The sequence below is a fragment of the Theobroma umbraticum genome, unplaced genomic scaffold (assembly GCF_002168275.2).
Source record: "Theobroma umbraticum cultivar Fairchild unplaced genomic scaffold, ASM216827v3 scaffold_50.0, whole genome shotgun sequence".
NCBI lineage: Eukaryota > Viridiplantae > Streptophyta > Magnoliopsida > Malvales > Malvaceae > Theobroma > Theobroma umbraticum.
Window position 1 is genome coordinate 3,519,190 of NW_018397261.1, and position 25,814 is coordinate 3,545,003.

General features: G+C 34.7%; 5 protein-coding genes across 5 annotated transcripts; 3 read left to right on the forward strand and 2 right to left on the reverse strand.

Moving 5' to 3' along the window:
* Positions 1–1,041: 1,041 nt before the first annotated feature.
* LOC110417985 (26S proteasome regulatory subunit Rpn7) lies at positions 1,042–4,248 on the forward strand. Its single transcript, XM_021430594.2, has 8 exons — positions 1,042–1,287; positions 1,392–1,506; positions 2,460–2,550; positions 2,654–2,799; positions 2,897–3,116; positions 3,215–3,323; positions 3,500–3,668; positions 3,846–4,248. Exons 1-8 carry the CDS (start codon positions 1,149–1,151, stop codon positions 4,018–4,020), a joined length of 1,164 nt encoding a protein of 387 aa, XP_021286269.1. The 5' UTR covers positions 1,042–1,148; the 3' UTR covers positions 4,021–4,248.
* A 1,134-nt stretch (positions 4,249–5,382) lies between these two features.
* On the forward strand, positions 5,383–12,824 carry LOC110418796 (uncharacterized). Its single transcript, XM_021431622.2, has 13 exons — positions 5,383–5,990; positions 6,071–6,199; positions 6,649–6,843; positions 7,218–7,265; positions 7,336–7,464; positions 8,410–8,534; positions 9,517–9,627; positions 10,161–10,269; positions 10,458–10,576; positions 10,858–11,011; positions 11,351–11,495; positions 12,164–12,243; positions 12,333–12,824. The coding sequence occupies exons 1-12, from the start codon at positions 5,790–5,792 to the stop codon at positions 12,226–12,228; spliced, it is 1,530 nt and encodes a 509-aa protein (XP_021287297.1). The 5' UTR covers positions 5,383–5,789; the 3' UTR covers positions 12,229–12,243; positions 12,333–12,824.
* Positions 12,825–13,006: 182 nt separating this feature from the next.
* LOC110418798 (uncharacterized) lies at positions 13,007–14,871 on the forward strand. Its single transcript, XM_021431625.2, is given in 3 exon segments — positions 13,007–13,488; positions 13,680–14,091; positions 14,093–14,871. Coding segments are annotated over 3 exon segments (609 nt in total). The 5' UTR covers positions 13,007–13,388; the 3' UTR covers positions 14,190–14,871.
* Positions 14,872–15,066: 195 nt separating this feature from the next.
* On the reverse strand, positions 15,067–17,311 carry NDPK2 (nucleoside diphosphate kinase 2). The gene is made up of 7 exons (XM_021431623.2): positions 17,029–17,311; positions 16,867–16,923; positions 16,544–16,630; positions 16,071–16,151; positions 15,872–15,984; positions 15,729–15,778; positions 15,067–15,308 (listed from the first exon to the last, which is right to left on the reverse strand). Exons 1-7 carry the CDS (start codon positions 17,284–17,286, stop codon positions 15,241–15,243), a joined length of 714 nt encoding a protein of 237 aa, XP_021287298.1. The 5' UTR covers positions 17,287–17,311; the 3' UTR covers positions 15,067–15,240.
* Positions 17,312–19,125: 1,814 nt separating this feature from the next.
* LOC110418795 (GRAS family protein RAD1-like) lies at positions 19,126–21,272 on the reverse strand. Its single transcript, XM_021431621.1, has 2 exons — positions 19,305–21,272; positions 19,126–19,213 (listed from the first exon to the last, which is right to left on the reverse strand). The coding sequence occupies exon 1, from the start codon at positions 21,086–21,088 to the stop codon at positions 19,529–19,531; it is 1,560 nt and encodes a 519-aa protein (XP_021287296.1). The 5' UTR covers positions 21,089–21,272; the 3' UTR covers positions 19,126–19,213; positions 19,305–19,528.
* Between the last annotated feature and the right edge of the window lie 4,542 nt (positions 21,273–25,814).

Below are 25,814 nucleotides of genomic sequence, written 5' to 3' on the forward strand. Positions count from 1 at the left end.
ATCATATTTAAATTTGATATAAAATAAGTATCACAAAAACATATTAAATAAACAATTTGAAAATTGAAAATAATGTTTCAAAATCTTTAACGGTGTTGTTTAATAGTGTTATAGTTTATTTTTTTGAAGCTTATAGAAAAATGCATTAAGATCTAAAAAACTTTATTATGTAATTATTGGAGGTTTACAACAACTATTTGAAGAGCTTGATATTTGAAAGATTGAAGATGTAAGATCAATAACACTGATATTGTAATAAACATTAATGTTCTTGAAGATGTTTTAAAAAATCAAAAATCACATATTTTGAGTTATAACGTAAGATTTCTTTATTCTCGTGTGATTATAAAAGAACATTCTCGATTTTTAAAAATAAAAAGACTCTTAAAATAAACAAAATAAATAAAAAAAATCTCATTCTACAAGCAAAAAGATTATATAAAAAATAATTGTTTATTACAGAAGCAATTAAGGTAGTGCCTCATATTTTAAAATCTAGTACGGTATTTTTTATTAGTCTAGTATGATTTTTTTTTTGTGATAAGCATTTTGTTTTCAATCAATTCTAGAAATTCTTAACTTTTTCTTTCATTTTTTGAAGGTGTGATCCTAGTCGAATTTTTATCTCATTCATACAGATTAGGTAATTCAACACTCTACTAATTTTATTTATTTTTTACTTTATTATGACATGTTAGTTAAATTATTTTTAAATTTAAAAGATAATCCATCTTCTTTCAAAACAACAATACATATTCTTTGTAATAACCTAAAAATTATTTCTTTTAGGTTCATTTGAATTTGTTACAGTTTTAATACCCTTTATTTCGAAGTTGGAATAAAACCAAGTCATGTTGATATCCAAATGCCTGAATTTGAATAATTTGATCCTATATTTTATCTCAAGGAATGATAGCGTAAGTTTTTTTGGGATTTTATCCCGCAATAAATTTATCAAAGAATAAAAAGGCACAAAAATAAAAGAAAAGAAAAGAATAAATAAAAGAAGCGCGTGATGTTTCATTTCCGTATATAGCGTGCTAGTCCCTGACAAGGTCTAGTTCCTGGTTTCTCCTTTCCCAAGCAAACGCAGAAAAGAAGTGGAACTCGGTCCATTCTAGCTCAGTACTCAATTAATCGACTCACCCATGGACGTGCAAGAAGGAACTCAGCAGTCACAGCAACTCGTCCTAGCGCACAACGTCTTCCTCCTCAAGCACCCAGACGTCCCTGACATCGAGAAGGTCAGCCTCAAGGATGAGGTCCTGAACTCGGTCAAATCAAACGGTAACTCGTCCGATTCCACTCCTCCCTCTTCCGAGGTCAATTTTTTAGATTAAACTCTAATGCGAAATGCGTTGCGTGTTTTTTCGTTGTTGTGGCGGTTTTAGATATGACTCCATATTACGAAACCCTAGTTGCTGATAAAGTGGTGGAGCTGGATCAGAGCGTTTTGGACTCGATGCGTGCCAAGAACGTGGACGAGATTAAGAAACTTGATGAGAAGTGAGTTTTTCTTCTTTTTTTTTTTCCTGATTGGTTGCTGATTATTTAAGATTGAATGGAATTTTATTAAAGATTGAGTTTTTCTGGTCTTAATTGTTGATTGGAAGTACAAGATTTTTGGTGTTCGCTAGCGTTTTTTAGGTTTTGGTTCACATTGTTAGGGTTTATTTAATACCCAATTTGATGAGAATATTTTGTGGAACTTTAAGCTTAAAGTGAATTGACTTAACCTTTGCTTGATGATGTTTTGAGGCTTATGGGAAAGGTGAAGAAGTTTTAAGGTGTATATAGATTGGGAAGTTATAGTAAAATAGCAGTTAGGAGAAAGAGATAGATACTGATCCAGTAAGTGCTTTTTGAAAATTTAATTAGAGTGTTGTGAGGGTTTTACTTAATTTATTTTCCTCCTTTGATATCTTTATACTTCTCTTGCAATAGATAGGACATTTTTATTTCAGAGCTGTGATTATGAGAGGTGCTTTAGTGTTATAGTGTCTTTTTTGCAGTGATAATACTTTCAAGATCTGTATCCATGAAATGCTGGACTCATTTATGCTGTTAATTAGATAATGTTGAGTCGGATAGATACCAGTTGTGGGTTATTTTTTGTTAATGCAAAAAAAGTAGCTATGAGTCTCAGTTGTAGCTGAAACATCTCAACCCTGAAGTTCTTGAAACAACCAAAAAACCATGAACTGGGGTTAACAATTGAATACAAGAATGGACACCCTTCCAAGCTCATGACTCTTTTTCAATTGCCTGAGAATTTTTATGATAATATTAGGATTTAGAAATGATGATGCTGTCAGTTGAAGAACAAAAATTCATAATTGATGAAGAATGCTATAATGTAGGCATGATAAAATGTGGTTAATTTTCTTCAATAAATTAGATGAATGATTGTTATTTTATTGAATCATGTTTAACTCAAGTCTGCCTTGTTGGCATTGTAGGATTGCTGATGCTGAAGAAAACTTGGGTGAAAGTGAAGTTCGAGAAGCGCACTTAGCTAAATCCTTATATTACATTCAGATAGGTGAAAAGGTATTAGAATTGTGGTTTATTGCTCTTGAAGCTGATGTCTGCTTCATCTATTTATGTTTCAGTGCCATGTTTCTTATCTTGAATTTTGCCCTTCTTAATCTAGGAGAAAGCATTGGAGCAACTGAAGGTGACTGAAAGCAAGACAGTTGCTGTTGGGCAAAAGATGGACTTGGTGTTCTGCACTTTGCAGATTGGATTTTTCTACATGGATTTTGATCTTATTTCAAAGAGCATAGATAAAGCGAAAAAGTATGTATGATATGGATTAAAAATATTCTTTCGTTCTGACTTTTGCATAACATGAGTTGTAGGCCTTTCACTTATTCTGCTCACAATTTGATGCCAGCTTGTTTGAAGAAGGAGGTGACTGGGAAAGGAAGAACCGTTTGAAGGTGTATGAAGGCTTGTACTGCATGTCCACTAGAAATTTTAAGAAGGCTGCCAATCTGTTTTTGGATTCCATTTCAACCTTCACAACTTATGAACTTTTCCCTTATGACACATTCATATTTTATACTGTGCTTACAAGCATCATATCATTGGATAGAGTTTCCCTGAAACAAAAGGTATTTTGGAGTTTACCTCTACATTGTTGTCCTATGACATATATTGTTAGTTTATTATTTTGGGCCAGTCAAATTTACTGAATGGCTAAATGTTGTAGGTAGTTGATGCTCCTGAGATCTTGACCGTGATTGGAAAAATTCCCTATCTTTCAGAATTTTTGAACTCTTTATATGATTGCCAGTACAAATCATTCTTCTTAGCATTCGGTAAGTATAGGTCTGCTAATTTTTTAATAACTTGATATAGAAATGTTGGTTTGTCGCAGAATCTATCCCGTAATTATCTAGTCGCACTGCTTTCCTAACATTTATAAGATATCTTGCATTTGATAAAAGCTAAAATTTTATTCACTGATTGATTCTTTGTTTGAATTATTTATCAGCTGGCCTGACAGAGCAGATAAAATTGGATCGGTATTTGCATCCACACTTCCGGTTTTACATGAGGGAGGTCAGAACTGTTGTTTACTCTCAATTTCTGGAATCCTACAAGAGTGTTACAATTGAAGCCATGGCAAAGGCTTTTGGGGTGACAGTGGAGTTCATCGATTTGTAAGTGATTACATCCTAGTTCTTTTTATGTATAATATATGTATACTTTTTCCCCCTATTGCTTATCATTGCTGGTAAAATTGCTCAAGTTTCTGTAAGGCTGTTTCTCTTTTGATTTTAATGTGGTAGTATTCTTTTTCCCTCCCAATCATGAATGTTTCTCTTCCATGGTTCCAGGGAGCTGTCACGATTTATTGCTGCTGGGAAGCTTCATTGCAAGATTGACAAGGTTGCTGGTGTTCTTGAAACTAACCGCCCTGATGCGAAGAATGCTCTCTACCAGGCAACTATTAAACAAGGAGACTTCTTATTAAACCGGATCCAGAAGTTGTCTCGCGTCATTGATCTATGAAGTAGTTAGGCATTTCTTCTGATTTAGAAATGGATGATAACCAATGATCTCAAGTTTGAAAGCAATATGGAACATAGAGTAATGCTTTTGGATGTGTTTTTTGATTTTATGATTGTGATCCTATATTCCTTTCTTTCCTGCTACCGTTTTTTTCACTTTTAGGCCAATGAATTTAATGCTACTGAGTTCTTGTCTTTCCAGTTTCCAAAATTTCAAACGTTTTTGCTATGTTCTCCTTGTGTCTGTGTCAGTGATGATTGGAGTGTGGATCTGGGTGCTTCAGAGCCACTGGTTGTTTAATGAGAAAAACAGTAAGTTCTTCAGAGCCACTGGTTCTTTAATGAGACAAACAGTAATCTCATTGTGTTTGTGTCTGCGATGATTTGAGGGATCTGGGTGCTCCAGAGCCACTGCTTCTTTCTTCTGCAAGACGAGCAGGCCAAATGTAAGATTTTCTTAGGTTAAATTCCTTAATTGTTCCATTTAAAAAACGTTTGGAGGTTGTTGTTTGTAAGGGGAGAGCAGGATTGTAGATTAAATTAAAAGAAAAAAAGTTTAGTCAGTGTTTTACGTATCACCTAGAAGATCCTTAAATTGGCCTCTCCCAACTCTACTTACTTGCCTGTAATTTATTCAGTAATAAATCGTGTGGCTTATATTTTTTTTTTTTGTGTTTTTTCCTCAATTTATTTAGTTTACGTTTTCTTGATCCTTTCATTTTTTGGTTCTTGTTTTGTTTTGTTTTTTTTCAAAAAATGAATACAAATGGAATAATAAAAAATGAATAAAAAATCAATTATGAATATAAGTAAAAAATATCAATCAAGTGGAATTTTAATTTAATTTTACTTTTACTTTTCTCAGATTGGTAATTAATGAGTCATAATTTTTTATATGTAGTTACAAAAATCTCTCGTCAACATATTAACGCTATAATATCCGGTAAAATTCTGAATTATTTTATTTTGGAATTAGAATTTGCTAAATTGGGTTGATTTTTCTTTTTTTTTTCTTTTTTCACTATTTATGATATTTGTCAATACGTGACAATAGTGGCCAAGTTTGGTGAGTAATGACCACTAGCATAGGACGGCCGAGGCCTATTACCCGAGAATGAGGGCAGCCCAAGTTTCCAACCCAGAACTCAGCGGGCAGAATAGAAAGGAAAAGGAAACCCAAATCGCACATTTATTAGAGCTACAGCAACGGAATATTTTGCATTACAAGCCTGTGGTAGTTAACCTTTTTCAATGTTCAAAAAAATTAAAACGCCTTAATTATAGCAGGAAAAGTCCAGCATCCTAACATAAAACAGGTTGTTGGGTTGGGTAGACTAGCATTAACTTAGCGAGAAAGGTAGCAGTCAATACAACAATGAAACAAGTGGCCCTGAGGAGAGAATGAGGGAATAAGGGTAAAGGAGCAAATCTTATCGTCGGTTGTCACCTTTCTTTTATTCCAAAAGTATTAAAAATACAAACCTTGAACCAGAGCCAACTAGGAAAAGGAGAGGGCGAGGCATTAGGCCAGCGTCACATTCGGGAAAAGCACACTATCCACTTCTAAGAGGCGGTGGTTGTTTGTTCACTTTTGCATTGCAGTGGACAGACGCCCTGCTCTCACTTTTGGCTTCTCAGCCACAATATATATAACTATATTTTATCTTTATAAAATGGGTTTTTGTTCTGTGAACAATATTTTGCTCTCTCTGTTTCATCGTTTTACTGTGCAAGAATGTGAAGAAAAACCGGAGCTGAACTCGTTTTTTAATGTTAATTAAAGAACGAAATTATTTATTTACTATACAATTTTTAATTAAAGAATTAAAGGGTAAAGTGAAGAAAATGAATGCTATAGCTTCTCGTTTTGATTTCAAAGAGATTCAGGAGAAGGTTTCTCTTCACTTGAGACCTTGGCATCGCTCATTACAGTTCTGGGTTCGAGCTGCTGATATTTACGCCGGCTACAAGGTCCCTCTCTCTCTCTTCCCGTCCTTTTTCATTTCTTAATCTGACAAATTTTGGTTGTTGGGTAATTGTCGACATGACAGGTGTTTCAAGTTCGAGTGAGTTTTGTGAAGGATGTGCAGAAGCAAGAGGCAATGTGGGAAAGACAACATGAGCTTGCTGCTGACAAGATTTATGCTATGTGTTCTGACCTTGGTGGCTTCTTCCTTAAGGTACTTTGAGCCATCAATTTCCATTTCTTTTTAATATCAATTGGGCCTTTTTTTCCCTTGTCTCGTACCATGAATTTTGCTGTGAAAACGGTTCAATTCAAATGGGTTTTCTTTCTGTTTTAACTTTCTTTACCGTTTAATTATATTATTGATTGCTTCTTTTGTTGATTTAGGCTGTTCTTACCTGTTGGAAACTACAAAGTTTTTTGTGTTATTTCAATTGAATGAAAGGGGATTTACTTGTATGTTGGGACTTGATTATCTTTCGTCTTCCTCCTGAAACCCTGTTTTACTCGTAGACATATTTCTTTTTCCTTTAATATTAAATATTTTTTGTTGCTAATAATAGAGTTGCAGGTGATGGTCATTGGGTTTAGGTAAATCCTATATTTATTGAGGGCTCTATTTTCAAATTGCTTGTTGGATACTTGTCACTTGGATTATATTAGGTTGCTCAAATTATCGGGAAGCCAGACCTAGCCCCAGCGGCATGGGTGAAAAGGCTTGTTACATTGTGCGATCAAGCCCCGGCAACGCCATTTGATGCTGTTAAATTTGTTTTAGAGAACGAGTTGGGTCAAAGTGTTGGTGAAATTTTTGAAAAGTTTGATGTAAATCCTCTTGGTTCAGCTTCAATTGCACAGGTACTATTTTCCATTTCTTTACCTGGCTTAAAGTTCTGATATGAGCAGGCTGGGAAGGTTATAGGCTGGAGCATTTAAATAATCAAATCATTAAATGATGCACGTTTTCATTAAATGAGCTTCATGCTTGCCAACATACAAATATGGTACATTTGCTGTTTTAATGTCAGCATTGTGATAATCTGGTTTCTTATTTTCTTAGAACACTTCTTGGCTTCTTAATTCCAACTGGAATTAACTTTCAAATTTTTTTGGATCTATTGCTGCCAGAAAGTTTGTTCATTGGGGTCTGGGGGAAAGTTTTGTGCTGGAAATAGATAATGCTTATGATAATAATATGGATAATACTTTTCATATCTTCATCTTTGAATTAGGTTCATCGAGCAAGACTGAGAGGTGATAAGAGTGATGTTGTTGTTAAGGTAAGCCCCCTTGGACATGATTTCATAGCTTCATACATCCATGAGATTCTGACTATTAAGTTTATGGTAGGTGCAACATCCTGGAGTCCAAGATCTGATGATGACAGACATCCATAACTTGCAAGCATTTGCATTATACATGCAAAAGACAGATATCAAATTTGATCTGTATTCTGTTACCAAGGAAATGGAAAAACAGGTGTCTATATTCACACTGATTTCATTGCGAAGCGCATCTATCCTTGTTTTCTGAGGTCTTGTTTTTTCATGTCTCTGTAACTCCCTTTCCAGTTTTAAATGGTTAATAATAATGGCTGGGAGAAAAATTGAAGAATGATGGGTGTGGTTCTTAGTAACAAGGAAGCGTACTCAAGAGAAAAAAAATTAATTTTCATCCTTGAGGGCTTTTATAGTGGTTGAATCTCATTAATTAAGATGTAGTGAATCATTTCCAGTTACCAAAATATAATTCTATCCTCATGACATAGCTTGTTCAGCTAGGCCATTCAAAAATTGGTCAAGCAAGACTCATCTTTCTTTTTTTCCCAAATTTGGTTAAACTAATAGTTTTTTCTCATCTTAAATGAAATTACTATGGGGTGTAATATCAAGTTGTTAAATTTTGTCAATCCTGAGTGATAGAGAAATTTAATTTAGTAAATATCAGTGGTAGTATTTAGTAGCGCTGTGAACTATTAACTATGATAATTATGTTAAGAAACTACTCCCTGATAAAAATTTGTGACTTATGCAACTTATCCATGTTTGATGATTGATCTCAATCCCTCAAGTTATGGTAACTGAGGCTATATTCTGGACATTAATTCTCAGCAGTAACTGAGGCATACTCAATTTTGTCTCTATTTATGATTTGAATTTTATGAGATGCACTTTTGATACCTAAGCCAGAGAAAGGATCTTCCCCTTCTTGTTCTTTTTCTTCTTTTAATTACTGATTTCTTATTTCTTTGGTTTCCATTTCCAAGGAGACATTCTCGTGTGAGATGATTTAATCTATTTGTTGATTCAACTTATGCCTTATATACTTCCCAGATTATGTAGATAGAGAGTATCCTTCCACATGAACTTGAATTTCATTGTTCTTCTGGATGAGGTTATTTATTTATCCTTTGTGCTATTCAAGATTGGCTATGAATTTGACTTTCTAAGAGAAGCCAATGCTATGGAGAGAATTCGCCATTTCTTATACAAGAATAACAAAAAGAGTCCAGTTCTGATTCCACGAGTGCTTCAGGATTTGGCTACAAGGCAAGTTCATGTTGTTGTCTTATCTTATAATTGATCTTTGAACAAATAAATCAGTAATTCTGTATATTGCTTGTAGAGATTAGTTGTAAGACTAGCCAAGGATATGCGACTAAGATGTCTAAAACAGCATCTGCCATTCCATTTGGGCCTATGTGTTTTACTTTAGGACTGTGTTGTCTTTATCAGGTAGATTGACCAGCGTAAAGTCTGTGCGATGCATGTTCATTCATTTTGCATACTTAAGTCTTGCATGCTTAGCAGTGAGTTAGTTAAGAAGTTTGTTATCCATGTCACTTTTGCATCATTGACCCCTAAAATTTTTGTTAGTTTTTGAGATAAAACATGTAAGTTGAAGGTGAATCACTTGGGATCCTGGTAGGACAATAGTCTAGTTGGTAGAATATTAAGTTGCATGCTTTGATGATACTTTTGACTCAGGAATTGCAGATCTCAAGTCATTTCGTATAAGCTTCTGTTTTTGTTTTTTAATGAGTCAACCCTAAAGTTACAATAACACTTTCTATGACTGTCAGGTTTCTGTTGCTTGTAAGAGAAAAGATTAATTGTGGTGTTGTCAGTCCTTATTTTTCATTCTAGTTATATCACCTTGACATTTGGCATGTGTGCACCGTACATAAGAATTGTTGCTGTGATATATCCATTTATAAGTTGCTTCTAGTTCTTATGCATGCATTTAGCAATTTATCATAGTTGTAGCGTATCTTACACAGAAGGATATTGATTGAGCCATTGCTTCTGCTTTATCCATCTATTAAACTCCTTTGCTAAACCAGCATCATAATTCAATTTGTGTGCTATTTTGATGTGGACAAGCAGATGCTACTTATGCTGTCATTACATTGAGTTTCCTTCATGTTTTCTAGATGGATGCATTTTGTGTTGTTTTACTTCATCAACTTCTTTTACTGCTTCATAAATGCTGCTGGCATTTCAGTAATCTAAAGTTTTTCTGTTTATATAGGAGGGTCTTGGTAATGGAATATATCAATGGAATCCCAATCTTGAATCTTGGTGATGAAATGGCCAAAAGAGGAATAAATCCTGGTGGTAAAATGGCAGCAGCAGCAAAGCAGTAAGCATCTAGATTGCCCAAGAGACTATGGTGTTTTTCTTGTCTTACTCTTTTATGCCGCAAGAGCTATTACTTTCCTGCTATTTATATCTTTCTTTCTTTTGAACTTGAAAAGAAGTAATGGGCTTTCAGTTTCCAGATATTGCATTTTCCCTCAGTTTACAATTTTACTTGAAACCTCTTTGTTTCCCTCTATTTCCATCCTTCATACCAAACACTAGGAAGAAAGAAAAACTTTCCTTCCTATCCTCCCTTTTTTCTTTCCTCACCGTTGTCCCTTCCCCCTATTTTCTTTCTTTCCTCTCAAACATGGTATTAATGTTTTTTTTCTCCTTTATGTTCTTTAGGTTCTCTATGAAGACTCTGAGTCTTTCACTTCTGGTTTCTTAAGCTTTTTTTTCCCTCCTCCTTGAAAGAGAAAATAGGAAGTTTTGTGTGGCTATCAAGAAATGACTCCAGTTCTCCCTCTCCCCTTATCCTAGTTTTTGTCAGAATGTGTAATAAAAGCCTCAAAATAACTCTTGTGAATGCAGGAACATACTTAAGAGTTTGACACTAGCATATGGACAGATGATACTAAAGAGTGGCTTCTTCCATGCAGATCCCCATCCTGGGAATATATTGATCTGTAAAGGTTCAGAGGCAAGTTGGCTGCCATGATTATTTTTTAATTCTTTTATAGGATTTCTTTCCAATTCTTATTCCTGTATAATCTGCCATATAGCATACTGATGATTGACTGGGACGTTGTTAGTCCTAGAACTATTGAACACTCCATGCCAATTGTGCATCTAGTTGTTTAATCAGTTTGCTTTCTCTACTTAAGTCAGGTTGCCTTGTTGGATTATGGGCAAGTGAAGGATCTACCTGACCAGTTGAGGCTCGGATATGCTAATTTGGTTCTTGCCATGGCTGATAATGATCCTGTAAAAGCAACAGAAAGCTACAGGTAAACTTGTGGGTTTCAATTTTGTGCTCTCAGTAACCTTTCAATACAAAATCAGTTGGTTGACAGGAAAGAAGGGAACTTAAGTTCTAATTGGCTGTTGCATTCGAGTGTGTAATTGGTAGTCATTTGTGTCTGAATAGAATAAAACTGATAGGCAACTTACTGGGTCATCCACATGAATCTAGTAAGAAGTTTGATAATAGCATTGGTTTGACATTGCTATCCTAACATTTTTCAATCTCTAATTCAGTGGATTATGTTGTCTTTGTCCTTGCTTTTAGGCAACTTGGCATAGAGACCGTGAGCAATTGTGAGAATGAACAACAGGAACTACTTCGCTTGGCACAGACAATGTTTGATACAAAACTTCCTCCTGGAGTGGTAATGCTGCAACCATTCTCAGAAGATTCTTCAATAAAAAAAATTGGTGTACAGGTAAGGGCTACTATAAAATACTTAAATCACCTGTCCCCCACCCCAAACCCAAAAAGAAACCTGATCTTTGTCCCTGCTGATGGGTTGATGTTATTGTCTGAAACACTCACTATTCTTAGAAGATCAGATAGATAGATATTCTTGGTCTCTATTCTATTTTTGTATCATATTCTCTTCTCCCCTTTTGTTCTTTTTTCTTTGGTTGAGGGGCAGGTGGGGTTGGTGGCAGTGGGGGGATGTGTAGTCCCTTCATCCAGCGATGATATTTATTTGCTTCTGAATCACAAGTCAGATAATGAAATGTTGTGATTATACCAATTTTATTTTTGGTGATGACAGTCTTTTCCAGAGGAACTGTTCTCTGTTCTTCGTACTGTACATCTGCTGAGAGGACTTAGTGTTGGTCTTGGAATCAACTACTCGTGTGCAGAACAGTGGAGGCCTATTGCAGAAGAGGCCTTGTATAATGCTGGAAGGTTAAAAGGTATCCATTTTGAACCCTAGGCTAAAATAGAGGAGGCATTTAAATCGCACTTTAGTGAGCCTCTCAGAATTTGATTGATCTATTCCTTCTTTGCATGTGGACGAAGACTTACATTTAGAAAACAATCAACTCAAGGTTATTTTACCTCTTTTTCCTTTTCATGATAGGTTAACTAAAGTAAGAAAAACGAAATAGCATTGAAACATATTTTTATTGACCATTGAGAATTGCCTCTCAGGATCTATAATTGTCTCAAAAGGTCCTAGATACAGACATTATTGGAACTAGGGGATTTGAACCTGGGTCATGGGAATTTCCATCCTCAATGAGTGGTGTGTTATCGCCACGCCAAAGGCCCATGGCCAAGTTACATCTTCCGTTCTCTGCCTTTCTGTTATTTTAAAAATGATGAGCCTATTGGTATTAGGTTGAAATCAGATTCACAATCATAAAGCAAAATGGCAAGAATCATCTTGCCTCTTCTTTTGTTTTGTAATTCAGCCTTAAGATTCTTCAGGTCTGTCTATGTTCAGCAATTGTGACATCTGAAGGACTCCACGTACAGTATAGATATGTAAAATTCCTATGGAAACTTACACATAATTGTGTGATTTGCATATCAAACGGTCTCCCATGTAATTTACAAGTTCATGTTGGTCCTATTTCAGGTGCCAATCAAAAGACTAAAGTTCGTAAGTGGGGTTTCTTCAGAAGATTATTTCGAAGAGATTGATTGCTTGAAGAAGAGGTAGGCTTCTATCAGTCTTAATAGTTTGGCATGCATATTACAAGCTTGTTTGTGGACTGATCAATTGTTTCCTTTTCTTTTTGATGTAGAAATTCAATTCATTCCTAGAAGATACATTCATTTAGTTGCCTTCATATGTGATGTTTACAAGCTCGTTAGTGCTAATCTGTATGGAGCAAATGATCGCTTTAACATACAACAATTCTCTTTACGAGTCACAACTCAACACATTTCCTTTTCTTTAACAAGTAGGGCGTTGGATAAAGCAGCAGCAATATACTTCTGTACCTTAAAAGCATGTACATTTGGAAAGGCTTTACTCTTCCCCACATCCGAGAAATCCCGTCACATCCCTGTAAAGAAAACCAATCTCCAGCCGCATTTAACAAGGCAAACGGCTGAACCAGAGACGTAGGAAGAAATAGGCTATGCAGTGGCTGCCGATGCATTGACAATCATCAGTTTTACGGCCTGCCATTGTGTAGAATGAGCAAATATTTCTCAAAGCAATAGCTTGAGTGATTTAAGGCCCCTTGTTCGCATTTAGAGATGTACCAAAATTAATTCATTGAAATTAATGGATGATACAAATTAAAAGCCACAAGATTTTGAGAGGTGCAGTTTGAATGGGCTTATTTCATATTGCTGACGGCTAAAGCCTCGAAGGCAGGCATGTGGTTCATAGAAGAATGAGTTCATGACCTCCCTTGGGATAAAATCATATGCTAGTTTAACTAATCATAGCCTATGCCTTTGCTTAATGCCCTTTTTCTTGTGAAAAAACATTCAAGCCAATTTCCGGGTTACATGCCGGTTTTCATTCCCTAAAAACGAATATGAATTACTAATACCACTAGGTTACTATGCGAAGTTCGGGTAAAACCTGACCCAAGCAAGACCGACCGGTAGTGAAAGTGGGCTACAGGTTTCGGCCCGGTCTGTTAAGTGATAAAATATAAAGCTAGAAGCCCAGAAGCAGAGAGAGTGCAAGGCACGCTTCCCGCTTCTTTAAATTGTGGCGCCAAACAAAATCCAAATCCCTAACTTCTGTTTTTTGTTCTGCTTTCCACCATTTTGAAATACCCAGATCTATCTCTGGAAACTGGAGAAGGAAGTGGTCGTTGGGGAAATACTATCACAGAGAGATGTTCGGAAGAGTACGAGCATCGCCGTCGCCATCGCCACTTGACAGCTTGGAGACTCCGGCTTCCAAGATCATTAAGGACGATTCTCTCTCCATCTACGGTATTACTCAAGATTTCAATCCCTTTTTCTGCAAGTTTAGGAATCGGTCAAGATTTAAGATTACTTCTGTTTATCTGTGGCCAGCCATAAAATAAAAGTCCTAAATTTGTCTCTAAGTTCTATCTTACTGTAACCGGAGGTTAATATTGCCTTGGTTTATTTATTGAACTAGTCTTTCCTGTTTCATACAGAGGCTACACTAATGAAGCTTAAACTAGGTTCCCAACGTCACCTAATTTCACCACCAACGGTAACGGTAACGGAAACTGAAACTGTTACAGAAGCTACAAGTGATCTGAGCTCGGAGGCGATGAAGGTTGAAGCAACTTGTACTTCTGGAACTGGCTCCAAGAGTTGTCCTGACATATCATCTGGTGAGGAGTTAATGATGATGGATACGGATTGTTCTTCTGCGAGTGTTTCAAACAGTTCAAGTGATTGCCAATCGACAGGTAACTTGAATTCACAGCAACAGAGCACGAGTGTGTCGATTCTCTACCTGTTTTCCAAATTTAAGGGTTATCAACGCGTTCCAACGCCAACAATTAATCATGAAGCAATGATGATGGAGAGTGATGGTTCTGGAAGTTTTTCAAGTTCTAGTGTGTCAAACCTTGAGTGGGGCAAAAGAGCAAAGGAACCAAGAATCTAGCACTAGCACTTTTTCCTGGGTTGTGTTGATGGAAGGATACAAAGAATAGTAGTGCTCCAATGGGGATTGGGTTTACACTGTATGTGTTGCAATGGTTTATCCTGAACTCTTGCTTCTGGGAGCAGGGAGTGCAAATGAGAGGATCTTTGGCATCGCAGTTCCTGAAACACTGTGTTGTTGAAAAGCCAAGCATTCATTTTAAGGACGTCAAACAACAACCTCAGAAAATTTCAAACGATAAAGATTCTTGCAGTTGAAGCGGTGCTTCTAAGTTAGCTTATCCTTTGCAGGACAAGGTCCTTTTCCATCCTTTCGCAAAGGGCATTGAAGACTTCACTCGTTGAATTCTGTTCGGCAGCCTGCTATGTTTTAGTTACTGGTTATGTTGCTTTTGTTCTTTCTCCTCATACATTTTTATCCCTTACCAAAAGTGTAACCGTTGAATAGCCGTGACTCACGAGGTGGAATAATAGTCCATTCTTAGTGTCTATCTCATCATTGTCCCTACTCTTGCTTAAAGAGAAATGTAATACAAATGTTTTGATCAGACGTTGAAGCATTTGGTGGATCAACTCACTGGGCTTTATAAGCCCTAGCTTGTGCTGGTAACCTTATGATATATATCCATTAACTCCCAAGAAGAGAGCTTGCCGCTTCTTCTATTTTTAATAAGCAAGATCACTGTTTCTAACTTCTTACTTACAAGAAAGCTAGAGCAAAGATCAGTGTCTCCTTAATCACAGAATTCAAAGTGTACCAGCTCTGGAATAAGCCCAAGGGATAACTTGAGAAAAGATCAGTGTCACCTCAATTGCAGAATTCAAAGGGTACTAGCTCGGGAATAAGCCAAAGGGTTGCAGACCAGATAGTTCAGCCATTCTTTGAGTCATATCATGTGAAGTCGGAAACAGAGACCGGAAAGGATAAGACAAAGTTTTCTTCCATAACTCTTACAAAACTGCAGGTCTAACATGGCAATTACATCAATCTTCAATGAATTGCTTATATCTCATATGAATATTTTAACATAGAAAATACAGGAGCTCAGAAAAGGACTTGAGAAGTGCCTGCCTCAACTATGACTAAGTATAGATGAAAGATCACTCCCTTAACCATGGTGCTTGAACAGGGGTCCACTCGCATAATTCACCTTCTTTGAACCAGAGAGCTGAACAAAAAACAAATTGAGAGAGTGAGGAGACCAGATGGGGGCCCTTAAAGGGTAGGCTGGTATATAAACTCATTACTGTGCATCTCCCTAATCTTTAAAACAAGCAAAGGGGAATAATCAAAAAGGATTACAGGTGATCTACTTTTGTTCCTAGACTAACTAAACTGAAATTTCTTATATTGGATCTTACAATTACTCTGTGGCTAAATGCATAAACTTTAACTTTGACTATTGACCATATTTCAGTTCGTGCTCAATGCATCGAGCATGGCAGAAATTCACTGCAGGCCAAGAGCAGAAGCTGTAATGCTTACATTCATTTGAATCCACATTGAGAAACATACGAAAGCACTTTAGAGGAAACTATTTGGGCAACAATATTTTTGATTACTGGTTAAGGAAGCTAGAAGACCTCACCTGTTTCACGCTTGCCATTCTCAGGGCTGTCACTACCATGGATCACATTCCTGCCGAGATGTTCATTATCAAAATGACTACTGACAAAAAGGAATCATAATCAAGAAATAAGAGGCACTAAATTAGGGTAAACAAAAGCTAACCTTCCTGTTTGAACAGCAAGATCCCCTCTTATAGTGCCAGGTTCAGCCTGAAGAGGATCTGTAGACCCTATCAGCTTACGTGCAGATGCCACAACACCAACACCCTCCCATGCCTTCGAAACATAATCATTATCAGTTTTCTCAATCAAAAACTTATGCTCAAAACTTATGATGTGGGAACAAATCAGGTAAATCATACCATACACACAACTGGTCCGGAGGTGATGTAGTCAATCAGTGAAGGATAGAATGCCTTGGCCTTGAGATCCTTATAATGCTCCTGTAACCATCACCAAATACTAATTAAGCATATCATCATGTTAGCTCCCTAATCATTTTACAGAACCTTTTGCTAAAGCATCCACTGTAAAGATATCAAGGTAACATAATTCTTATGTGAGAAAAATCTTGATAGTAGCAGAAAACTTGAAATGCTTTACCATGTTAATTGTGTGTTCTACAGCAAGAAATCATTATTAATTTTCATTGGTTTCTATGATTTCATATCATATACAAAGCAAAATATTGGCTAATCAACCAATGTCCATGACAGATAACTTAACAACTAGCAATTTTTTCTCTTTACATTAACAAACATGGAAACAACAAGATTTTCTTAATGCACAACAATACAGCAAACAACAATTTCAGCCCAACAACAAACTTACAAACCTCAGCCAATTCTTTAGGGCATTGAAAGAGCTTCAAGCCAGTCAGTTTAAACCCCTTCCTCTCAAATCTCGAAATAATTTCTCCAACCTTGAAAAAAACAAAACCCAGATAACAAAGTTTAGCAAACGAAATCAGAATCAAAATTCCAAAAACTCTATCACCAACAATTCCCTTTTTGGCTACTCAAAGTGCCTGCACGTAAAACCAATAGATAGCAAGCAATTTAAGAATACAAATGTGTAACTCTCTTTCCTTTAAGTTTTTGAGCAACCAAAAATTGATCATGGAGCATGAAATTTTAACCAAATTGGAGCAAAGCTTACAAGTCCACGTTGTACACCGTCAGGTTTGACCATAACATAAGTTTGTTCAACTTGTTCCTGAACCAAACATAAAGAACAAAAGGAAAAAAAGGTAAACTTCAAATACTAAAATGGGTATTTTACTTATGACAGGAAAAAAGGAAAGAAGAGTGAGAGGCAAACCAAAGAAGCGACCAAGTGGGGAAGGAAGATGCCATGGGTGGATTGACGGGCATGGGATTTGGTGTAAAGAAAAGGACGAGCCGGGGATTTAGTGAAAAGATGGGATTGTTCGTGGAATGCTGCTAGGTGGCGCACGTTAAAGTTGTTGGAAGGGGCGTAGGGTAAGCAGGTGCTGCTGCCTCGCTTCGCAGTTGCTGCCGTTGCTGGGATACCCAAGGATGAAGTGGTAAGGGACAGGGACAATGCCACTGCTTCCATCTTCTTTCTTTTCTATCTTTCTCTTCCCCACACACGAGGCTAATATGCACTTTTTACAATGCCAAAGTTACGGAACTGCCCTTCGCAACTTACTACCTATAGGTATGTACATATTTTTTCTTTAATTTTTCTAGACAAAAAGAGGCATATTTTTCCTTCAAAATTTTTGAGGCAAAATCCATCCAAGGTCGTGGAAAAAGGGAAATATACCAATCTTGTTACTAAATTTTCAAATTTTTGTTGGAAAATAATTTTGGGATTGATGTGTCATGTCTGCATTTGAGATTAGCATTAATAAAAAAAATTTAGATATAATTTTTTAAAAAACTTTAAATTATTTATAAAATTCAAATAAACTTTATTCTTTTATAAATTTGAATCAAAACTTTATATTTTTATTATGAGTTAAATAAACTTTTATAATTAACCGTTGATTAATTGTCTTTAATCAAATCGTCACATATTATTTTGTCATGTAGTGTTAATATAAAATACTGACATATTATATTAAATGATATACTAAGTTGATGTGACATGATAAAATAGTTATATAAAAATTTTTATACTCTACTTTAACACTGTAATAAATAATATTTTAATTAAGCATGGTTATTCAGTCGATAGTTATAAAGATCTATTTTATTGAAAATAAAAATATAAGGTTTGATTAAATATAATAAAAAATATGAGTTTGTTTTAATTTTTTAAAATAATTTAACAATTTTTTTACAATATTATGCCAAAAATTTATTAATAAGTTTTAAATACTAAATGTTAAAAGTAAACTTTATCAATTGAACTAATTTTTATAATTGGTTATCTTGTTTTCTATGACATTTTTTCGAAGATTCAATAATTATTGAAAGAAGAGAATATATGCTTTTGGATTAAGGGGATGGATATTTGACTTGAATAAGGGGTGGAAATTTTCAGCTTTTTGTTGGACAATAATTTTGAGATTGATGTGTCAAGTCGTGCATTTGAGATTAGCATTAATAAAAAGAATTTAGACATAATATTTAAAAAGTTTTAAATTATATATGAAAATTTAAATAAATTTTTATTTTTTATAACGTTTAATAAAAAACTTATATTTTTATTTTGAGTTCAATAAACTTTTATAATTTATAGTTGATTAATTATTGTTAATCAAACATCACATGTCATTTATATCATTTGGCGTTGATTGCTAACATATCATATTGAATAAAGAGATAGTAGGTTGATATGATATAACAAATAATTAGATGAAATTTTCACCTTCCACCCTAGCATCATGTCAATGTCATGAGGGTGAGGGTATAAAAATGATAATTGATATTTTAACTAACTACAATTATTCAACTTTTAGTTATAAATATTTATTTAACATAAAATAAAAAATATAAGAGTTTGATTGAATATAATAAAAAAATAAATTTATATAAAATTTTTTAAATAATTCAATAATTTTTTAAAATATTATGTAAAAAATATATTAATAAATTTCAAATAATAAATCGTTGACGGTTAAAAGTAATCTTTATCAATTGAACTAATTTTTATAGTTGACAAGTACAAGGCCGGTTAAAGTCAACTTGTTTGTAAATTGTTTATCCAAATTATAGATGTTGTCTTATGTTATCAACAAAAACATTACACACAAGTTAAAGGTAATTTTATCTAATAAGAGTCATCATGCTAACAATTTAATCATTTAAGTCATTGTTCATATATATGGGAACAAAATAATGATACTAATAATAATAAAAAAGAAAGCAATTGTTCATATCGAAAACCCAAAGCGTGACTAAGCAAACTTGTTGAATTAATGTCAATTGCATATTCCATACCTTTATATTGATATACAAATACAAATTGCCGGCCTTAATTTGAGCCACGGTGATTGAATTTGAAAATGGTTTAGGATGTTTTAGAAACTTTAAACCTGCAAAGCAATTGAAAGAAAATTGAAGGAATTAAAGAATTAAATTGAATGTTAATTACATTTGGGGGGGATTGCGTCTATGTGCACACACCAAAAACACGCGTTCTTTATTTCATCTGTTCGTTCAATCATCAGAACAGTTCCAAGTTCAAGCCCAATGCCTGCAACCATTGAGCTGTTTATTGCTGCAAGAAAAGTTTAGTAGGAAATCACAATAAACATAACTGGGATTACATATATAGCCACCCATTTCCACGACCGGGGAATTTGTCTTATTGGTGTTGAAGTTGAACAATGACGTTCGGCAGCTATGATTTAACATTTCCAGCAAGAAGCTGCAACAATGGGCTTGGATTTCCAGCCAAGAACCAAGCATCCCTTATCTTCCACAACAGTGTAACCTTCACAGACCTTATTCTTCCCAAGCCATTGCTTGGCCTGAGTTATCATCCTGAGCGGTGCAGCCTGAAATCCTGCGCGGCTCATTCTCCTACGCCACTGATCCACCCTCTCGTGCCGCTCAACCCTTCCCGGGCCCTCACAACTCACAATGTTCTTTATCTCCTCTGCAAAGTAAAACTGTTCCATCTTGGCACGCCTGGTGTCATACTTGGGTAACATAGCATCCAGGGAGTCAAAAATTGCTGAGTAATAATGCAGTGCTTCCATAAATCTCCCCAGAAAAAAAGGTCCATTGTGGCTTGAGTCCTGCTCAACTAGCACCAGAACCTTTGGTGAGAGCTCGTGAATAATCTGCAGAACTGAGTTTAGAGCTCCCCGACTTTCTTTAACCACACAATGCAGCTGAAGAATGCTGTTCACAACAAGTACTTCTCCATCAAATACTTTGATGTCTTCAGGCTGCAGGTTTTCTAAGTTGCTTTTCACAACGGAGAACCCCAAGTTCATTCCCAAGTCTTTTGCATAGGCCTCAAGCTCTTGACCAATGATGTGGAACCTATGATCACTCAGGCCAACCGCCGTGATTCGCAGGCGGCTGGGTGGTTTGCCAGCACGGTTAGCAAGGCTTTGTATCAGGTGGCGCCATTGGTGACCATGTGGTAAACCAAGGGTCATCCCCAAGTCCACCACATGGACAAAACTCTCTCCCTCAAAGGCTTCCAATATCGACGAATTAGCTACGAAATGACCGAACGGTATATGTGGGCAACTTTCATAAACAAGGCGCAAAGCTTCTTCTTTCTTGTCCGAGGGAATGTCCATTATGTTCATCACAGGTGCAACAAGGCCAACCGTCCCAAGTGGTTGAACCAAAGCGAGACGATCAGCAAGACCTTGAACAAAACAAGAAGCTACTCGCTGGAAGGAAGAGCCAAAGACCAGAGCATTGGCTCGAAGCTCGGATAACAAAGCTGAGGCATGTGATTTGTCACGACAAGCCACAGCTTCTGCACAAGCAATGAGAAGCTGAACAAGCCTCATCCCATCAGCTGTTTCATCTTCTTCGCCTCCACTTTCCTCAGAACTGATCATGGCCGCCGCTGCCTCTTCTACAGCCTCAGCAGCAAGGTATCTTTGAGTATAAGTCAATATATGATCTCTGAAATGCAGCCTTGGTAAGCTATTCAAGCTACTAGTGCTGCCTCTGCGGCTCATGCAGCTATCGCTGTTTCCACCACTGGAAAGACTACCAGAACTTCCGGTTAATTCAGGAATGCTAATAGTTCGTCTGAGCCTCTTAGTATCCCTGGTTTCTCCTGAGAAGGGGAGGCTCCACCCACATGCATTGTCTCCCATTATGGACATAAAAGGGTGAAAACAGAAGGCCATGGCCGAAAGCTTGAGATCAAGACCGGTCACTTCGTCGATCCTATCAGTTTTCTGGAACTCATTTGGTAAAAAACCATGAGCCATTCCCCCGATCACTCTGTTTCTCTACCCTTTTGGTCTCTTTTCTAGAATATCTGCAACAAAGCAAGGATACCTTATATAGCAATATAAGCCAGTTTTTCTTGGAAGCGATACTCCCAAGATTTCTTTAACGTTCTAAAATATTCAACAACTATGAGAATTGGACGATAGGCTTGGCATTTATAATTGTAACCTTAAACTTGGGCATACAAGAAAAAAATACATAGAGCAATCATTAACATGCCTATTCCCTCGTCTCTCCTGAAATTTTGGATCTATAACTTGTCTGTAACTTCCTTCCTAGGTGGTAACAATGCATTTACATACTGTACTTGAAAAAAACTTTTAAGGCAAATGTCATTTTCTGCAGTCTCACATACTATCTTTTGATTTTACAGTTTTTAACCTAGAATAAAATCTTCCCACAATGTAACGGATAAGCTTACTTAGTGACATTCTGGTTCAATTTCACTCTGATTTGGCCCCTTGATTAGTTGAATGAAACAGGCAGCTTGCGAAACCACTGAAAAGTAATGGTGAATCACTCGTTGCAGTGGAAGTGTAACAATGAAGGGACGAGCTACGAGTTTTGAAGTGATTACACAATTAATCAGAGGATGGAGCAGTTTGATGCTGAGCTCTGCTTCTAGTAATGGATTATAGAGCGGTTTAAGTCAGATTGTCAATGGTTTTTCCATCTATCCACCACTTTCTAACCCAGCTAATACATAATCTTCTGATGATTTACCCCCATTTCCAATTCGATCAAAACCTTTGATGGGTGGAGGAAAAATTTACAAGTCTATTTATCATATATACTAGTTGCAAATATTTTCACAAGGCTGATGGTTATTAGCAGATTGTTTACACTTTCCCATTTTATGGGAACACACCATCTTACTGATTTGATGTAAGATCATCTGCTTTCAGCAAAGTATTGGATGGCAGTGCAACACCCCCAAAATCATGGCCAACTTGACTTCTGCTGTAACTGAAATAAAAGCCTCTTACTTTCTTTTCTTTTTGGATTTATAGGAGGGGATTTGGACTCTACTTTTTAAGACTGAATTACACTATGATTACGTTGGGAAAATGCAGTATTTTGTTCGTTTCTCTTAGCACGGTTGCCTTGCCGGCTCAAATTAGAACATTAAGAAGAATAAGCCGAAGACTCTAAGTAACATTGAGACGTCTTTGAGCCCTCTACGTTCCTAAAGCTAAGTACACATTAATAATTGCCTAAGTACATTTTTATTAATTTTTACGAATGGTTTGTTGTCATTCCACAGTAGCCTTGGTCGATATTGTAGGAGAAATACAAGGACAATGACCAAATTTGTATCAATATTTTATCTTTTCAAAGATTAATATATAGCGTTTTCAAAATAAGGAAACAATGTTGTGAAAACGAGTTCACAATGCAAAAATCTCAACCTGATAATGAAGAGAGAATGGTTTTTCTTTATTCAGTTAATTTTTTTTAGATTGTTTTAATTGACTGTGATTATATTTTATTGAAAATTTTCAAATCGATATATAAATATTATCATATAATTATCTAAATAGCTTAATTTATCAAGATAATATTTATATATATATATATAAAGTTGTTATCTTTTGATAGAATTGATCATATAGGCTGAACTACCATGGATATTATCCCAAAGTAGAGAATATAAGATCGGTGCTAGCATATTCTAGCTTCACAAGACACCAACAAGAAACGCAAAACAGGACATGCCCTTAGGTCGAATCAGTCCAGTGCTACTGCCAAAAGAAGCTATGAACTCATCTAACATTGGACAGCGAGGAATGCTCTTTAGGAGACCAGAGTTTTGTTTTGTTTGCTTAATTTCACTTTAGTACGTCTACAAGAATACAGATATTCTAGAACAAAACTGTTTCATAGCTGTATAACTATGCTTTTTTTTTTTAATGTCATACATAAAAGCTAGCATTGGAAAAGGACTATGACAGTAGAACTAATTATACATACATATATATATATATATATATATATATATATATACAATATATAAAGATTAAGGTCAAGCGTTCTCCAATGCATTGGGCATGTTTGAGAGCAAGAACGGGAGCATACCTTAGTCTTACCTTGTTTCTTGTCCAGCAACAAGGTTAGAGGTTAAAAACAAGGTGACTTTGCAATCTTTAGAGTTCATTCCAGATCCTCTGGAGAAATACTTGAATCCGAGGACAGAATCAGGAGTTTCAGTTTGGGGGTCAAGTCTTATATAATTTTAAGAGTTATTTTTTTAAAAAAAACTTAATAATGAACCCATATATAACAATCCATAAAATTGATATACTAAAGACAAATTAAAGAAAAATCATAATATCACAAATTTTTATTAATTAAGCCGAAAACAATGATTTTTCATCACATAAAAAAAAAGTCTATTTTTAAAACATTATTTCATGTTTTTGATGTTATATTGCATTAAAAAGTTTAAATTTCATGATAAATTTAAATTTAAGTCAAGAACCCTGATATTAGAGTAGTAAATTTATTTATTTATTTATTTGAGGAGAGGGAGAGATTCAAATATTGTACATCAGATATCAATTATTGAGTCAAATGCTCTAAAGCATAAAGCATACAATAAACATTGATATTTCAAATAGTTTGAATCATTAAAAAATTATTTGTAAAAAGTAGATTAAAATAAACTCAAATGAAAATTTGAAATAGGATAGAACCGTTTTTCAAAAGTTTTGATTTAACAAGCGGAGAAACAAGTAGTTTTTTTTTTTATTTTAGCAAAATAGGTTAACTAAACTTATTTAAGAGGAAAAATTAATTTTAGATGTAGTTGAATTAAAATTTTTTTGTGTAATTAAAATTATTATTGGTCATTTACATATTAAAATTAAAGAATAAATTAGATTATGGAACTTTAACTCCAGCATAAAACTTGTTCAATTTAACTTTGGGAAGTGAGATTATAATCTTTGGTTGTAAAAAAAAAAAATTCATATATACATTAAAATTTTAAAAATTTTGAAAAGACGAAGACCCTCACCCTCTTCTAGTTTCTTTCTTGCTTGAATGTAATCTCGAAAAGTTTTCATATGTTAACTACATTAAAAATTTTGTACCTGGAACACATGGAAATTTTGTTGGATGTCTATGGAATTATCATAGGCCTAGGCCTGATAAATGAATGTCTGCCATCTCACTCTCATCCACACATCATATTGCTATTTGCAAGACCACTGAACGTAAGTTTAAACTACCCCTTGTCACGTTGGACAAACCATGCATATATGTTAATTGCTGGTCCTGAGTGATGTTACAAAGAGCATTAAGGTCACTTAAAGTGTACATTAAGTGCCATTAATAATAAAATTTTTATTTATCTTTTGGTGATATTGAAAACACAAATCCAAAGTAAGAGTTTTCCTTTGACACAGGCAAGAGAAGAATTGCTTTATTCTATGCCAAAAGCATATAATTGTAGGATTGCAGTATTTCTTTGGATCGACAACATTCAAAACCCACATACAAATGTTAAAAATTTGTTTTATTATGATTGAAATGTAAATAATTCTTTTTTATGATCAATCATGTTACAACAGAAAACTGTAAATATAAAAAATAATAAAAAAATTATAAGATGTGTATTAATGTTATTGTCCTTAAAGTTTTATTCAATCTTATTTATAATGTGTAAAAGAATTACAAATAAGAAATCTTGAAACATACGATGAGATTTGAAGATTGATTGCTTTTTGTAATGACAAAACCAATCCATTGATGATTTTACGGTGCATAGTGAAATTATCTAACTTCTATAAAATATTTTCACAACAAAATAATATAAAAGAAATCTAAAAAATACATATGAGAAGAATGAGAGATTGTATGGATGTTGCATTTAGTATCCTTTTGAATTTTGAATTAGAGGAGTCCCTAATTAAAGACATTTAATGCTTTTTGACACAAATAATATTAACAACCATTTAATTCAAAAATTTAATTTAGATTAAAATAATTTATTATTTAACCACCTGCATGTGTCAAGTGCTTTTATTAAATAATAATATATATTATTAATTTAATTAAATTATAATATCAATTAAGACTTCCAATTTGCACTTTAATCCAACTATTCGAATTTATACTTCTCTTTTTTTAAATATATATATATCTACATATTTTATATGAGATTGTACCCCACATTTATTATTGTTAAAAATGGCTAAAAAATTAAAACTTATCACAAAAATAAAAAAAGAGAAAATCTAATTAAATTTAGTAAAAAATTAAGATGCATGATCATTCAAGCTCCTTTCTAAGACATCAACTATGACCCGTTCAAGTCAATATTTTTAGAGATTTTTTGTATCCAAGCAAGAACAAAATAAGATAAATTATTCACATTCAATAAATTACAGAAACTTGAAAAAATATTATAAAAAGTAAGTCGTCACGAAGGGAATAACCCAGCATTAAAACATGAACATATTTATAAAAAGTCTTTGATTTGAATTTTGAGAATTAAGGAGAGAATGAAGTTTTATGAGATGAGAAAAAATTGTCTTATTTCCATAGATTTAATCCAATATATCTTCACATGCAAAGAAAATTAGTATTAAGAAAATACTAACCATGAATAAACATTCTTAAAAGGAAAGCAGAGGAAACATAAAACTCAGAATTCACAAGTTGACAATTAAATAATGAAAAAATAGGAAAGAAAGACAAACC